Below are 16,975 nucleotides of genomic sequence, written 5' to 3' on the forward strand. Positions count from 1 at the left end.
GAGGAGATTGAGCAATTATTAAAGTTTGAAATATATAAATAAATAAACAAGTAAACATAAAATGTATACTATATCAGTATATACTGTAGCATAAACAGAGTATGAGCCACGCTGGACCGAGTCTGGGTCTCGAATCAGACTACAAATTTTGCCTCTACAAAAAGAGCGTTTATGGTGAATCAAAAATTGGGAAAAAGAAGTCGCACAACACATATAAAAAAGAAAAACAAATATAGACAGGTTGACAGTCAACCGTGACCATGGGACCTGTAAAGGGCCCGAAACGTCGGTTTGTTTGAAAAAACAAATATACGCGATTTAAATCCGGAAAAATAGTTTCATTTCCTATGTGTAACAATCGCGAAAACCTAAGAACTCGATATGCATTCATAGATTTTCGAAAATTTCTAGCAACACGCGGGAATCGAACCCGCTTTAATCTGAAAAAAATGCACCCTGCACTTTTATTGCATCGATCGATAGGGTTAATTATAAGAATGAAATGTCTCTCACAAAATTGGTTAATTAAATGAAAAAAAAAAACCCATGAAATCTTAACGTATTTTAATAAAACGAAAAAAATGCTAATCTATTCTATTTTATTCTAAATGAGCTCCATTTTCTTGGATACACAAATTTAATCTTTTAACGAATTCATTTTGAGTAACTTTAAATAACGTGTTGTGATGAATTGTATTACAATTCGTATTTTGAACCTCAGCCTTCAACTCGTTTACATTCGCATAGGATTTAAGAAATGAGTTAAATGTTTTATCCTAATAAGTAAAAATTTCTATCTCCAGTATTTAGAGTACTTTCCCTCCAGGTGGCATTACAAATTTCCACCCTGTATATAATGTAAATAAATAATATAAATATACACAAATCGAAATTTAATTTACATATATGTTTATATCAACTTATAATACAACTTTTATTTTGATAACTTCTTATATATGATACTATTTAACATGGTATGACAATGTATCATTTTGGATATTGTATGTCTATAGCAGCCTTTCCCAAAGTGGGCGATAACGCCCCCTTGTGGGCGCTGCAGGCCTAAAGGGTATGGTTTAAAGCACTCGAAATCATACTAAAATCCCTGCCATTAGGGTCGTATTTCCAGTGCTTGAAATCATACTCTGATCCTGCCTTGAGCAATAAGTAGAGTTCTGGAATTAGACACCGACTGAGCTCTCGACTCTCGACTACAACTTGTGAACATCAACTAATATTAATTAAGAGATTGCTCAAATTAACTCGGTTCGATATTTCTCTCCGTGTAGTTCTATATCTGTCCTGTTTTATTGAATAAATAAAATAAAAATCATGTCAATCGGTCGCTCCGTTTCGAAATGAAAGTAAACACAAACAAACAAATAAAAAGGCAACAGACACAGTTTTGTATTTTAATAGTTATTAGTATTCCCAGATAGGTAGTTTTCATCGATAATAGACCGCGGGCAATCATGTTTAACAAGTTTTTGTTAAATAGCCCGATTTGTGCATTTCTGTATCAATCGGCTGGTTCATAGAATACTTGTTCTTACTTGTTGAGTACGATTGAGCGTCGAATGAGATAAACGAGTTTATGCATGTTTGTCTTATTACTGTCGGTGCGTGCTGCCTATGCAATCCTATATAAACAACGTAATATTTATTTTATTTTCATGTGCGGCTTCGCGCGTAATAGGCAGTACTTAAGTGCCTCCTATGTCTAAAAACATTTTCGAATGAAGCAATGAAGCCTTCAAGACTGCAAGATCATGTGATTAAAATGCATCCAGATATTTTCAACACCTGGAGAAGAAGCATAATACTCAGCCAAGTGTAGCAAAACTCTTTTCGGCGGCTGCTAAGCAAGATGACGACGGACTTCGGGCTTCGTACAATATCTGTTTGTTAATTGCTCAAAAAGGCAAACCACACAATATCGGAGAAGAGTTAATTTTGCCAGCAATAAAGGAAGTAATAACTACTGTGCTTCATAAACCGGCCGCAGATATTATCCGAAAAATTCCTTTGACTAATAATTCTGTGCAAAGACGATTTGATGAAATGGCTGAAAACATCGAAGAATCATTGTGCAATCATCTGAGGACTAGTCAATTCTCAATTCAGTTCGATGAAACGACTTTACCAACTAATGAAGCATTGTTGCTGTCTTACGTGAGGTTTATTAAAGGTGAGAAAATATGTGAAAAACTATTGTTTGCTAGAAATTTAGAGACCGATACAAAAGGCGAAACCATATTCGATACATTGGAAAAGTTTTGTGATGAGAAAGAGATTCCCTTGAAAAATATTATATCTGTTGCTACGGATGGCGCTCCGGCTATGACAGGGTGCCATAAAGGCTTCATGGCGTACTTAAAAAATAAAATTCCAGATGTCCTTGCTGTACGTTGCGTTATTCATAGACAACATTAGTGTTCTCCCCCCATATTGTTACTCTATGTAAATTTATCCACTTAAATAACATATATTTATAAATGTTGTTTTGCTGTTTTGTTTTACATTCTCAACTGAGTACTCCCGTAGTCCAACTTACCAACACCGGTTAATGTCCTATTAGAGCTTAGCGAAATTTTTTTTTTTGTTTCGTTTTTTTTTCTTTCAACTGTGACATTGGCAAAATCATCAGTTCTCATATTGATGGAGCCATAAAAATAAAAAGTGAAGTGTTAGTAATAACGAAGATTTCAACCATTTGTTGTTTCATACTGAAGTTCGTTGGCTATCAAGACGCAATGGTCTGACTCGATTTTACAACCTGTTTGACTCTGTGATAGAGTTCTTGAAAACTAAAGATACAGAATTGCGCAACAAGCTCATTACATCAAAGAATGACATAGCTTACATGACAGACCTGTATAAATTGTTCAACGACATGAATCTCCAACAGCAAGGCAATGAACTAAATTTAATTAAAACAAAAATGTCGTTGCTGCTTTCGCAGCCAAACTGCTTCTACACAAAAAGAATATGGGCAGACATGAGTTTCACAATTTTCCGAATTTATCAGTATCCTGCAGTAACGACGACTTGTTTGCCTACTGCCAAGATTTAGAAAACCTCCACATTGACTTCACCGAACGATATCAGGACATTTTGAACTTGGAAATACCAGACTGGGTATTGGATCCCTTTTCAAATGTCAACGCAGCAATATCACCTCAGCTGGAAGAACTTATAGAATTGACAACGAACGAGGAAATAAAAATCAAGTTCAAAAATGGCTACCAAGAATTTTGGCTACAAAAACCGATCCCGCAATTGTACCCTGGATTGTGGTCAATCGTTCAACGATTCTTGATAGCATTCCCATCGTCATATTTGTGTGAACGTGGTTTTAGTGCTGTGACAACGCTGGTTACTAAAAAGAGAAATCGTTTGCATGTAGTTCTTGAGTAAATTGGAACCTGATATCAACAAACTCATTAAACAGCATCAGCATCACTGGTACGGAGAAACCATCTTCCCTGTTGAAATTAGGATGTTTTTTAATTTCAATAATAGGGTGGTGGTTTAATTCAAAAATAGCGTGGTTTGCATCAATAATAGACATAACTGGTTGAAGACTGTACCACCTCAGTCAACTGTGACCATGGGACCTGTAAAGGGCCCGAAACGTCGGTTTGTTTGAAAAAACAAATATACGCGATTTAAATCCGGAAAAATAGTTTCATTTCCTAAGTATCAGATTCATCCTTCACATTAGTTTTTATATCAGAATCGATTGTTTGTTTTATTTTGAATAAAAGATACTCTGTCTGTTTACTATAAAGTTGCGTTTCAATAATCATTCTCATTGGCAGGTGTAGCCCGTAAGAGTTAACTTGAGACCTGAGCGCCGTTGTGTGCTACCTACTGCGCTCAGGTCTCAAGTTAACTCTTGCGGGTTATAGTAAAAGTCTCGTTTAGAATTAATGTTTAATCTCTGCTAATATAGCTCACAATAATTAATTTAATTTGAAGTTATAGTGGTTTTTCAGTGGGTGAAAAAATGGGGCGCTAAACAAGATTTTATTGTCAAAGTGGGCAGCAGACAAAGTAAGTTTGGGAACCCCTGGTCTATCGGATGGATGACACACATGTACACATTCCACACAATTACACACCTGCAGATACGTATACACATACTTGCACTCACAGTAACAATTAGGTTAATCTATTTTTAGTCTGAAAAGTCAAAAATTACTGTAATTAGTGAAATGTGTATTAGTTGTAACACCAGTTATAGTAGATAGATAGACAGATAAACACTTTATTCACTGATATAACACGAATAAAGAAAATACAAAACATGATTGTCATAGCACTGAAACGGCGCTGACTCAGCACATGCCAGTTTCTTAAGACGCTGGTTTTCAGTCACGACCAACGAGAGGGATTCAATTATTTGAAAGCAAAAATATAATGATTATGAGTAAAGTTATACATTGACAATAATAATAGACATAGTAAAGTGTAAATAGTGTATCTCAAATAACCTGTTTGACATGTTAGTGCATGAGCGAGTGTGAATATAATTACAGCTGTAGGAGTAAGTTGTGACTGTAAAGGGGTTTTAATGTTGTGTAATGTATTTAGTATATAATATAATTATACACATAATGTGAAGAGATCAAAGCAACAACAAAATTCGATTCTAGACAAACCACGTTAGAGAATAAAAACACACTACACAGATTTTTGAAGTGAGAGCAGGTGTTGCCGGTACAGTGTTTTGAATTTGGGTTTGGATGTCTCGTTGCGTATAGGTGGTGGAATATTATTCCAGCATTTTGAGGCCGAGTATTTGAAACTACCTCGAAAAGCTGCAGTTCTATGTTGTGGTACCATAAGAACAATTTGATCGGACAGGTCGCCTTTAACTTTTATTTAACTGCCTCCGTGGCCGAACGGTTACCATGCCGGACTGCCACGCAGAGGTCCCAGGTTCGATTCCCGGGCTGGGAGAAATATTTGTATGGCCTACATTTATTTCTCTCGTGAGTTTGGGTGTAATTTGTGGTTGTCTATGTGTGTGCATGGCACCCGCGACACAGGGTTTCCCTAGTGCGGGGCTATGTTGAGTGTGAGCGTTATTATTATTATCGCTCTCTGTAGCGTACCTACAATAACACTAGATTTACCACATTAGTTTTTCATAAAGATATTCAGGTATTCTAGTTTTAACTATGTCGAATAAAAGTCCTGCATACAGGAGATTTTGACGACCCCGATATTTAGTAGATTTGCAGCGTTGAGATAAGGAGTGACATGAGCACGAGGGGGTATAAAAAACAAAGTCTTGCACATGCATTTTGGACACGCTGCAGAAGTTTGTGTGTTTTAGACAAAAGGCATGGACCATACGACGTGATACAATAGTTGATCTTAGATAATATCAATGCTTCACATAGAGAAATACGCAAATCAACACTGAGGTTTCATCATCTTAAAACAATATAAGAGCAAGATTACTATTAATATTATAGAAGAACGATGTTTCCTAACGCAGGTCCTAACAAGCCTAAATGGAACTATCCGCCCCTGTACTATGTATGCCCTTTGAAATGAACGAATAAAACATTTTATTTTATTTTAATTTTATTATTTCCTAGTGATTAGTAGGTTCACTGAACTTCACGCGCTGGGAACTCTTTTTATTTAATATAACAAATTGCTTAATATTTTACGAATTACATATCGGCGATGGACTTCTCTATTTCACATTTTGGACCTCCCCCAGAGAGGAGGACGACATAGTTTTGTTCACTCCCACTCCTTGAGCACTCGGTCCCAATCTTCATCGGGAATGAATGGCTGATCGATGCACCTGCAATTTATATACATAGTTGAGGATGAGTATTGGAATAGGTATAATAATATTTATTCACAAAAATAACATTTGGTGGCACATTGCGTAAATACAGTTTTTCGTGCTGTTGGGTAATGTTCCCAAAAATTTCAAATAGTGCAAATTTTTCCGGAAAAAATCCCGAAAAATTGGAAAAATATAATTTGGAAGGCTCATATAACTCCGTAGCAAAGCGGTTTGTAATTTTTTTCGCGCCCTAACGCGGTCGTGTACGGACGCCCACACTCCCGTTGCATAATACTGGTTGTCCCAACGCGCCTTTCATTATTATGCGAATGAATACGCGCGGCGGTCGCGTACACATGCAAACCACGCTGTTAGTTTGTGCGGAGTTACCATACTTCTCTTATTAACTTATAATTGCCTTCGTGGCCGAACGGTTAACGGGCCGGAAGAAATATTTGTGTGGCCTACATTTATTTCTCTCGTGAGTTTGGGTGTAATTTGTGGTTGTCTATGTGTGTGTCCATGGCACCCGCGTTACAGGGTTTCCCTAGTGCGGGGCTGTGATAAAACAAAGAGGTGCAGGACCGGAGAGCAGCAAGGTCGACAGCTAGCAAGGCTAGACAGCGGTTGAAGAACAGGACCAGAGGGCAGCTAGGTTAATGACGAGACAGTGGTTGTAGTGCAGCAGTAATATAGCAACGAGCTACAATCAGGTGGTGTTCTGTAGCATCTTGAGCGTCTTCTTCATTGGTTCTGATTGCGCGTCTCACGCACGAAAACAACACGTTTCACTCACGCAGGTAAAATAACCGTACTAGTCAGTTAGAAGAGTGTAAAGATGAAAACCGGGCTTAGTGGAACATAGTGTGAGGAACTTAAGGTTGACATCATGGAAGGCGTGCAAGCGCAACGGAGAAAGCACAGGGCCCGAAATGTTGAGACGTCGTATTCTAGAGCAAGCCACGCCCCCTACGCTCTAACACACGATCAGGATTAGCTCGACAAATACGCAACGCGGTTAAATTCGAATACAGAACTTTCAATTTGAATTGAGAAGCCAACAATGTGAACGGTCAGGTGCAAAAGCGCTTAACACCTAAACCGATTGCGCCACTGCTCTGGAACTACAGGGCAATCAAAAGATCATATACGATCACTTCACTACAAAAATTTGTTACTATTATAACATCCATTTCCATTTTATCCATTTGTAACACCTGACTATGTACATGTGACAATATAAGGTGGATTTCCACCGGCGAGGCGAGATGAGACGAGAATAGAAATCTCGCATGCGTATTTCGACCAAAAATTGCCATTAATAGCTCGCGCGAGAAATTGTGTTTCCGTTGCCGTGTATAATCAGTATAATACTCTGTGTAGGCAGCAATACTGTTCAATATTACATCAACAAATAATTCAATTCTCGTCCATTCTCATATTTAATAATACACACATACTTAATAATAATATTTAACATGTCCCGTAAAGCATTGTTATTAAATATGTTAACGGAAGAAGAAACAGATAAAGCCAGAGATGGGCAAGCGTATAGGTTTTAAACCGCGACGCTCTGTTAACGCCATTAACGCTATTTCAACAGGGCAAAAACTATTTAGAGCTAAATATTTATTAAATCGAATTTTGTTCTAATTGAATTAATATTTGAATTTCACCTGTATAAAAAACACCAGCAGTGTTTACTTTTCACTGATTGTAGTTAGTTTACTTTTCTCTGAATTAAATGTAACCTTTTTTTGAAACGGTTTCTTGATTACATATTTTTATACACAACACAAGGTGGAAATAGGCATCTAATATTTACATATTTCAATTGCACGCCACTGTACTTCACAATCTCGCCGCGACCAACTAAAGAGTTCCGACTACATTCCAATTATGATAAACCAACATTGAATATAATAGCCTCCTCTGTCCCATCTACCCGACCGTGTTCGGTCATGGCGACCACTTTGAGATGACTCGAAACTGTAGCCAACTTTCACGGCGAACTCTCGTGCACATTCAGGGCACGCGAGTACACCGCAACGTAATTATATCTATATGTTCCCTTATCTCGTCACGTTTAGCGTCGAGTTCAGCTTTACGCCACTCTTCAAACTCGTGGATTTATCTCTTCACAATCCCCCGCCATTCAGGGCGCAGTGTTGCCAAATCTTCCCATTGATTTTGGCTTAACGTTATATCCTTGAATATGTCGCTTCTGAACATCTTTATATTCGAGGAATTGACCGCCAAGTTTACGCCTACCCTTCTGGAGTTCAGAATAGAAAATGCGCTTTGCCAGTCTGTCCTCCGCTGTCGACGCATTAACTAAGACTCAATGCCATCGATATCAGCATCTGTCGCAGGACTTCGGTATTACGCACTCGATCGGACGGAAGTATTTAATGTGGGAACGGTCTATGGTGTGAATGTGGCGACTATACGGACGCCATGTCTCGGAGGAATACAAACATTTGGCAGCACAACAGCGATATAAACAGACACTTTCGTGGCCAAATTCAGGTCAAGTGAACATATCGCAGCCGCAGCACCGATCCTATTAGTAATTTCGGCATCAAGTATTGAAGGTATAAAATAATAAGCGAATAATTGACCTTTTTTTCTAACCATTGGTAGTTAATTATAGATTCGTGTCTTTACAACCGGGACTCTTGTATGTAAGTGTTAAGTATGAATCAATATTATCTGCAATTGACGTAAAACGGGACGTATGTTTGTATACAAATTCTTTCCAAGAAACAATCTCTCTCTCTCTTCTCCCACTAACAAATTAAAGCAAAGTTCTATCCTCCCCGGTTTCGTGCGGTATTGTTGAATAAAATATAAATTTTATGCAGGGAACACGGTAGAGTCGTTTTCAGATAACCTCAAAAAATGTGTCCCTTTCAATAACTTGTATATTATTACATGAATGCTAAGCATTATTTATTTAATAAGATTGCTTGTTTACTTAGTCAGAGTTACACACAAAAAGCCTACTTTACTACGCCACAGTAATAAATAAAAATTAAAAAAGTGGGCAATTTCTCATACATGGGAGCTGGTTCCACGTCACCCTAATTTTAAGAAATGAAGTAAAAAATTAAACACTCGTGGAAATTGCAATATTTCCCATCGAGGATAAACTCTAATAACTTTCACGGCGAATACATACCGTAACTTTCCAATTTATTATAAACAAATGTGTTTTCTTGGGAATACAAAATGTGTTTAATTTTTCTTATCATTAGTGTCATTTCAACTAAAAACCTGCTAATAACAAGAGTTCATCCCGCATCGCCTTCACCCAACGCACACGTGAGAAGGGGCTCCTGTCGGATTGAAGTGTACACAGTGGAGTAACTTGTGTAGTGACTAAATCGTTCTCATTTATGTAAAGCAATCTATCTAAATAAGTATTATGTAATAGTCTTACAAAGTTTATCGTGCATCAATTAAACAAAGGGAACTTTAAAATCTACGCACTTTTATAACAGTCCAGAACATTCTACGACCTTGACAACTAAAAATGTATCGGAATATCATTCTTGTCGCTCTCATCCTTGTCTACTTTTAAATGAAATAGTTACTTTATGTCGAACAGTTATTTTAAATATGACAATGAAATGGTGATAATATTGGTGATTATGGTGACGATGATGTGTATGGTAATGATAATAGTGATCATGAAGATGATGGTGGTGGTACACTAAAGTTTGTATGATTGTAACAAAATACTTATTTAGATTTATTTATTACATATAGAGACAGATAGATGGCACATACGGATGAGAAGGATTTTGATACAAGTGATATTAAAATATTCGTTACATGTTAAATGTTCTATACGATAAAATGCGTGTTGTAACTTGTAACGCTAATTTCTCATTATTGTGCCGTTTTTCTCATTTATGTTTGTGAGAAAATCACTCGTGTTACCGTAATCTCATTCGTGTGACATAAAATATCGTTTTTTTATTGTATGTCACATAAATATATCAGTGATTTAATAATTATTGACATTGTTTGAACTTATCTGTTCGTTTAACACCTTAAAAGCAAAAGAAAAAGGGTTTTACAAAAACTATGCAAAAAGTGCCATTGAAATTTGGTAAGTCATTCATTCAAATTCACCCGGTAGGTAATACATGGAATTACCGTTCATTTTCAGTAACGCGTAAGAGAGCTAACATTTTGAACAAAAATGTTCTTACAATTACTCGAATAAAAATTTCGAAACAGTCGAAAGTGGCAAAACGTCAAAGTTTGAAAAACACGATGTTTCGTTCGCCATTACCGGCCGAAGACGATCGACGAGTTCAACGAGACCCGGAGTTCGCAGCGGGCTACGAATGTCACGCGCCGCGAACTAGTCCGGAGCCGACCGGCGCCCGACGGCGAGCAAGACCGACCTGACGACGTGCTCGCCGCAGAAGAGGCACTCGGCGGCCACGAGGTCGTCGACCTCGGCGCGCAGCGCGTCCTGCAGCGACACGCCGGCCGCCGTGCGCGTGCGCAGCTCCACGGGCGACAGCAGCGCCAGGCGCCGCTGCGCCGCCTGCAGCCGCGCGCGCGCGCCCGCGCCCAGCGCCTCGGCCGCCGCGGCCGCCAGGCAGTCGGCGTGCGCCTTGTGGCCGCACGGGAACAGGTAGAAGGGCCGCAGCAGCAGCGCCAGCTGGCACAGGCAGCAGGCGTCCGCCGCCGCCACCAGCGCCGAGCGGTTGCGGAACGACTGGATCTCCGCGCGCACCTGCGCCGGGACGGGAGCGTCAGCGCCGGCCGGGGCCGCGCCGCCGGCGCCCGCCCCGAAGCCCCGCTTACGTATTCCGCGGAGCGCGTGGCCTCCTCCATCTCGGCCTTCAGCTCCTCGATCTGGTAGTTGTACTCCTGGAAAGAGACGGTCGGTGGTCCTTTTCCGTCCGGCGCCGTCGCGCGCGCGGACACCCGTCCGTTTGGAGGAAAGGACGGAAACATTATTACCTGCAGCGATTGACAAATGGGTTCCCGGAAGTGGTCGATGGTGACGACGTCGCTGAAAAAGGGCAGGACGTCCTCGATCTTGAGCAGAGGACACTCCTCCAGGAACGCCATGGCCTCCTTCAGGTCCTGGTTCTTGGCGATCACGTGCTCGGCTGCAACCGGAAAGCGGGCCGTGAGCCGCCGGGCGGGGGCGCGGCCGAGGGAGGCGAAGGGGCCCACCGATGCTCAGCCACAGCTGGCGCTGCGTCTCGACGCAGTCGGGCCGGGCGGCCACGTCCTTGGCCAGCGCCAGGTCCACGGGCAGCGCCAGCTCCAGCGCCGCCTCCCACAGCCCCAGCAGCGCCGACAGCGCCACGCAGGCCTCGGGCGGGCCCTTCTCGCGGCACAGCCTCAGCGCGAAGTGCGCGTCGTAGCCCACGGCCGCGGCGTCGCGGCCCTGGCGCCCCAGCAGCCGCCGCAGCGCCGCGGGGTCGCGCTCGGCCAGCAGCGCCAGCAGGTAGTTGTGCAGCGCGCGGTCGCGCACGCCCAGCTCCTGCACCGCGCACTCCAGGTAGCGCACGACCTCGGCCGCGTGCGCCTCGTCGTTCTCGCAGGCCAGCAGCGCGGGCAGCAGCCTGGACGGCGCCAGCCGCGGGCCCTGCGAGATCAGCGCGTCGACGGTCTGCTTGGGCCGCACCTGCATCAGCGTCGGCGCGAACTGGTAGAACAGCTCGGGCTCGCCCAGAGTCTGCAGCGTGTTGATCGCCTCGAGGTACGACTTCTTGTAAATGTTTTGGGCGACGACGTTCTCGTAGTCTTCGTTTATTATGGTCAGCTTGATTAAATTCTGCTTGTCGCCGTGCGAGGACATCAGGTCGTAGATCACCGACTTCACGTGTTGCATACATTTCCCCGCTTTGGGGTGCAGTAGAAATACTTCGAAATCGCTCTGTATCGCGTGGTATTCCTGCGAATCTTCGTGTCCCGTGCGCCGCAAAAGTCCCAATTGAGACAAATACAGCTCCGTCATCCAGATGACGATCATCGAAGTGAGCGTTTTGTCGTCTTCGTCGAGAGCCTCTAGACGCTTGCTCAGGTAAACTTTCAATGCGTTAAATTGCTCACTTTCCAGGAACTTCAAGCAAATTGTTTCAAAGCTACTCTGCGTGTCGGCGAAAACTTCTGCGCTCTTTTCATAATCACCCTTCGAAAAGAGCAACTCCGCTTGTTTTACGTTTATAATGTCTATGTAGGCGGGGTTGTTGTAGCAGTATTCCTTAGCCAACTCAAATTGTTGTTTATCAGAATATATTCTCCAAACGTTTCGTTCTTCTCTGACAACTTTGTATCTAAACACTGTTTTTTCCGTAACGGCCCAAATGGTTCTCCTTTTAGGGTCCTTTACAATATTCTTAAGCTTCCCGTGAGCTTCCGAGTAATGATCCTCGTACACCAATTCTTGGTTTAAAAGGGAAATAGCTTTGACTCGATCCGAGTACATAGCAATTGCGTGGAATTCAGTCAACACAAAAGACAAAGGCGTTTCTTTGCAATCGTCACTTTCGGTTGGATAATTAATGAGTTCACTTTGTGTGAATAGAGAATTAGAGTTTTGCTGAGATGTGGGATCTAACTGCAAATACAAAAACCTTTTTACATATTACATTATCTGACCTGACCTGCGTAAAACAATCCTTAAATTCCTGATTGCAATGTTACCTGTCCATAAAATATTCCCGGTTCAGTCAACCAAGCGAACATCTTCGGCGTGTTATTTTTATCAAAATAAAATTGCAGCTTTGAGTACTTCAGCGACGAAGGGATCTCTTGGAAACTCGTTTCGGGTGTCGTCAAGTACGGATGGAAGATTGACTGGAGCGACGGTTTGCCGTCCGTAGTAACTGCGTGGCCCATGAACTGGTACAATCTCGTGGGTGTGGTGACAAAGATAAAGTATTTACTCGTATTACCTACTCTATGGAATTGTAAGCCCGTTACGGGCGTATCTGCGCCTTTGCCGATGTCAAATATCTGAAAGCAATGGAAATTTAGTTCACCACGTTTGCATTTGACGTCATAAGAAAACAGAAAGTTCAAAATAATGGAGCCGATAGCTTGCAATGTCTATTTTTAATAGTATAATATGCACTTGTCTAACACAGACACCGGCACATATTTATGAGATGACAAGCAAACGCAGCAAGCAAAGTATAAAGAAACTCAGAACCAGAAATGAATTTGGCCGTACTGCAGCAACTCAAATGCTACAAGTTTTCATTATCATATAATATCGCTGATCAAACAGGTAATATCTACACATGTGTTTATTCGGAAGGACTTTAGTAAACGTGACGTCAGAGGGGGGGTTGAGGGGTGGTGAGGGGGATACGGGGAGGGGAGGAGACCACCCCTGCAAAATTTCAAAGTTAGGACGTCGATAGTTTTCGAGATATTAATTTTTTTAAATTCGAAAAAATAACCTCAGTCATATATTTTGACGTTTAGTGCACACGGACTCCAATATCTACCTATATCAATCCAATTCGTTTTTGCCCAGAAAGACTTCCGCGTTTGTATAAAAAAACTTAACCTGTATCTATCCAATTCGTTTTTGCCCAGAGGGACTTCCGCGTTTGTATAAAAAAAAAAACCTAACTTAACCTAAATATCCAATTCCTTTCTGCCCAGAGGGACTTCCGCGTTTGTATAAAAAACCTAACTTAACCTAAACAATCCAATTCGTTTCTGCCCAGAGGGACTTCCGCGTTTGTATAAAACCTAACTTAACCTAAATAATCCAATTCGTTTCTGCCCAGAGGGACTTCCGGCTTTGTATAAAAAAAACCTAACTTAACCTAAATAATCTAACTCGTTTCTGCCCAGAGGGACTTCCGCGTTTGTATAAAAATAAACCTAACTTAACCTAAATAATCCAATTCGTTTGTGCCCAGAGGGACTTTTGCGATTGTAATTTATAAACCTAACAATCTTTATACACAATGAACAACAATATAAATACGCAGTAAAAACTCTCTGTAAATGGCTAAAACGCTTACCGTGAAAAGACAAGAGAAATAAGAAAAAAACAAACGCGATAAATGACTTTGCGTTTTATCGCTGAAATTACGAAATTGTTATTGAATTATCATTACTATTTCAAAGTAACCTTATTAAGAAATAATATGTTAAATAGAATGTAAATGCTATTAAATAAGTAATAGTGTTTAGAAAACCAATAAAACATAATATACTTTCAAAATTTAAACAACACATGATATAATTACTGTGGAATGTCGAAACGCAAGACATTAAATTGCGTCAGCGTGCTTTTTTGACATAATTTTCGCATTAGGTACTTGTCAAATGCATTCTTTCTTTTAATATTCACGAGTTTCAAAACTTATTTTCTTGAAAACCTTTGGCGTCCTAAAACTGAAAATTTGTGGACTAGGTCTATCTCCAACATTACGAATTTAATTACAAACACGCCCAACTCGACGTTACGTATACTAAAGTTGAGCCGTTTATTCGTTCACACAAGTTCAATTCCTTTAAATAACTCAATAACAGCTCAAACCTATGTGTGGGTGTGTGTGACGCAGAAATGTTACAATGAAATGAACATTTGGAAAACAGCAGTGGCAGACAAATAAAAGGGGAAACTTAACAAAATGCGTATTTCTATTTACCAGTCCATCTATATCTTTCCCGCCGTACAACGGCAGATAGTTGGGCAGCTTGTCAGAAAATAGTCACATATATTAAGTACATATTGTTATACAGTGTTATTTTTAAAATACTAACAACCTCGCGGGACTACTATTGTCATCTTATACAACAACTTTTGTTCTATGACTTTTTACAAATAGATTTATCAATAATCAACTTTAGATTTTTTTCTTGTAATATCTGATACTTTTATGATCTGTATTTGATAGAAGGTAATTTTTATTTTATTTTATTTATTCAGAAAATATAATAATGTTAATATGTTTTGAAGTGCCGATCCCCGCGCGTTTATTGGAATTAAATTTATTTTTCAGTTATTAATACGAAATTATCTTTTTTCTACTCCTGTACTCCTGTTAATCTGTCAATAATTATAATCTCATAATACCACATTATTGTAGTGTATCGCAGTGGCTGTGCCCCTCAGATCTTTGCGATTTAAATTTCTGAGCGGCACTGCAACTGTTATGGACGGGCGTGTAATTTACCACCAGGCGCACGACTTGTTCGTCGGTCGCTAGATATTATTTAAAAAAAGACTTGCATTTCTTCGCGCATTCCTTCGTTTCGGAAGATTCTAGGCCGCTCTTTCCGGAGTTGCATTCATATACGTGCTCGGCGAAAGCAAAATTAATTTTAAATTTGTACTAGTTAACTCCAGCGGACATTTAATAATCTTTTTTAAACAACATGAATATCCTAACTTTCTTCGGGTTTTAAAAGTAAAATGTAAATGTCACAACACAACAATAAAGTAAATGTGACAAAGTAAATGACATCCCGCACTCAGTTTTGGTAAATGTAAAGTGGACGTGGTGAACGTAGTTTAATTTTATTGCGTAGGTAGTAGCTTAGCTGTAAATGTTAGCTGTTGGTTAAATTGCAATTAGGTATCTACTATTTAAGAGTCTACGCTACCTCAAATGGTTTGCTCGATTCCGCATAACAACGAAAGTGTTGAATCAATCACAAGGAAAAAATATAGTCAAATTGAGGATATGCACTGATTAACAATACGGTGTGCAAACACTATTCCTAAAAATTTTCACGATATAAAAAAACGCAATCGTCGAAATTTTACAAGAAAACCGGTATATTCAATAGGTACTTTACACATACCATTTATTTGCCACACACAATAATACAAAACAGAACATGTAACAATATTATCGGAACAACAACAGTGCGTGGAAGGAGCAAGCTCGTTTAATCATAGCGGCTGTGTACCACGTGGTAGGTACCTACTCATTTTCAGTCTAAACTTGTACCAATGATTTTATTGATTTTATTTATATTAACTAAACTAAAACACGTATACTACGCGTGAACGATCAAAATGGCATGAATCAAATGCCTTTAATTTCGTTTATAAAAAAATAAATTCTGAAATAAAGTCAGTGTACCTGCCGCTCGACCTAAGCTAAATTTTTGGGGGTTGATGTTGCTCGCTTCCGTAGGTTTACCCTCGATACTGTGCTGTGGTGCTAAAGGGCAACAACTACTGGTGGTAGGCTTCGGCCGAGGCTTGTCACCACCCTCCCGAAGTAGTCGAGTCGCCAAATGGTTGTCACCGTGGTCCGACTCGTGTTCGGGGTGCCATTAGGAGGTAGGGTCTGAACAGCTGCATTGCGGCTGACAACGCGTTGTAGCTGCTTGTACTGCCACACTGAGCACTCTGTTCTGGAGGCTAGCGGGATCCGAAGCATGGTGCACCGCTTGCCGACTGTGGGAAGTTGGGGGCCCAAGTAGCGGGAAAGCCACACGTGAAAGGCTGCCGCGCCACCCAACGAAGAATCCCGGAATGCTCCACCTTGCCAGTTGTCGACCAGAGGGGAGGGCCAGGTGGCCATCTCCGCGGTTCGGTCGTCCCCGCGGTCTCCAAACCGATTGTACCCTCGTGTGGCAGTGTGAGCTTTGCTGCTTGGTTGAACATGACCGAGGGCCTCGTTCAACTGCCTTCCTCCTGCCCATTCACTTCCCTAAAACAATAAAATGAAAAACAGAAACGGTAATAAGTTTAAACAGCGGTTGCATGTCCTCCCACTAAAAGTGCACCTTACTGATATCGGAGGTTTGCACTCACATCTCGATTAGGACGACCATCATCTTGAAACCGATAAACCGCACCTGCTGTTCCTCACCGAGACGCAGATCAGATGTCCGAGTGGCACGGCGTACCTCAGCTACCCCCGGTATACTCTGGAGCACAGGTTCCTACCTCGTGCCGGAGTCTGTGTGTACGTTCGTGATGACATCTGTGTCAATCGTCTCAAGAACCTCGAGGCACCGAGTTTTTCTGTTTTGTGGCTTCTGGTAGACACAGGAGTTGCACAAATAATGTACTGCTGTGTTTACCGATCGCACAGTGGAGATCAGGAGGCAACCAAGCTGTTCCAATATCTGAGTGAGACGTCTGATGAGATTCAGCATAGGTACCCAGCGGCGCTACTTGTCATTCTGGGGGAC

At 41.0% G+C, this 16,975-nt stretch overlaps 1 protein-coding gene across 1 annotated transcript in view; it reads right to left on the reverse strand.

The window, feature by feature from the left end:
* Positions 1 to 5,597: 5,597 nt before the first annotated feature.
* Positions 5,598 to 16,975, reverse strand: part of LOC113233910 (vacuolar protein sorting-associated protein 18 homolog) — a 31,778-nt gene continuing 20,400 nt past the window's right edge. Inside the window, exons 3-8 of the mRNA XM_026469142.1 lie at positions 12,500 to 12,811; positions 11,021 to 12,413; positions 10,802 to 10,953; positions 10,643 to 10,708; positions 10,234 to 10,571; positions 5,598 to 5,827 (exon numbers count right to left, since the gene is read on the reverse strand). Of these exons, the coding sequence (XP_026324927.1) occupies positions 5,764 to 5,827; positions 10,234 to 10,571; positions 10,643 to 10,708; positions 10,802 to 10,953; positions 11,021 to 12,413; positions 12,500 to 12,811 (2,325 nt within the window). The 3' untranslated portion in view covers positions 5,598 to 5,763. The remainder of the gene's footprint in view (positions 5,828 to 10,233; positions 10,572 to 10,642; positions 10,709 to 10,801; positions 10,954 to 11,020; positions 12,414 to 12,499; positions 12,812 to 16,975) is intronic.

The sequence above is a fragment of the Hyposmocoma kahamanoa genome, unplaced genomic scaffold, assembly GCF_003589595.1.
Source record: "Hyposmocoma kahamanoa isolate Upper Pololo Valley unplaced genomic scaffold, ASM358959v1 80, whole genome shotgun sequence".
NCBI classification, from domain to species: Eukaryota; Metazoa; Arthropoda; class Insecta; order Lepidoptera; family Cosmopterigidae; genus Hyposmocoma; species Hyposmocoma kahamanoa.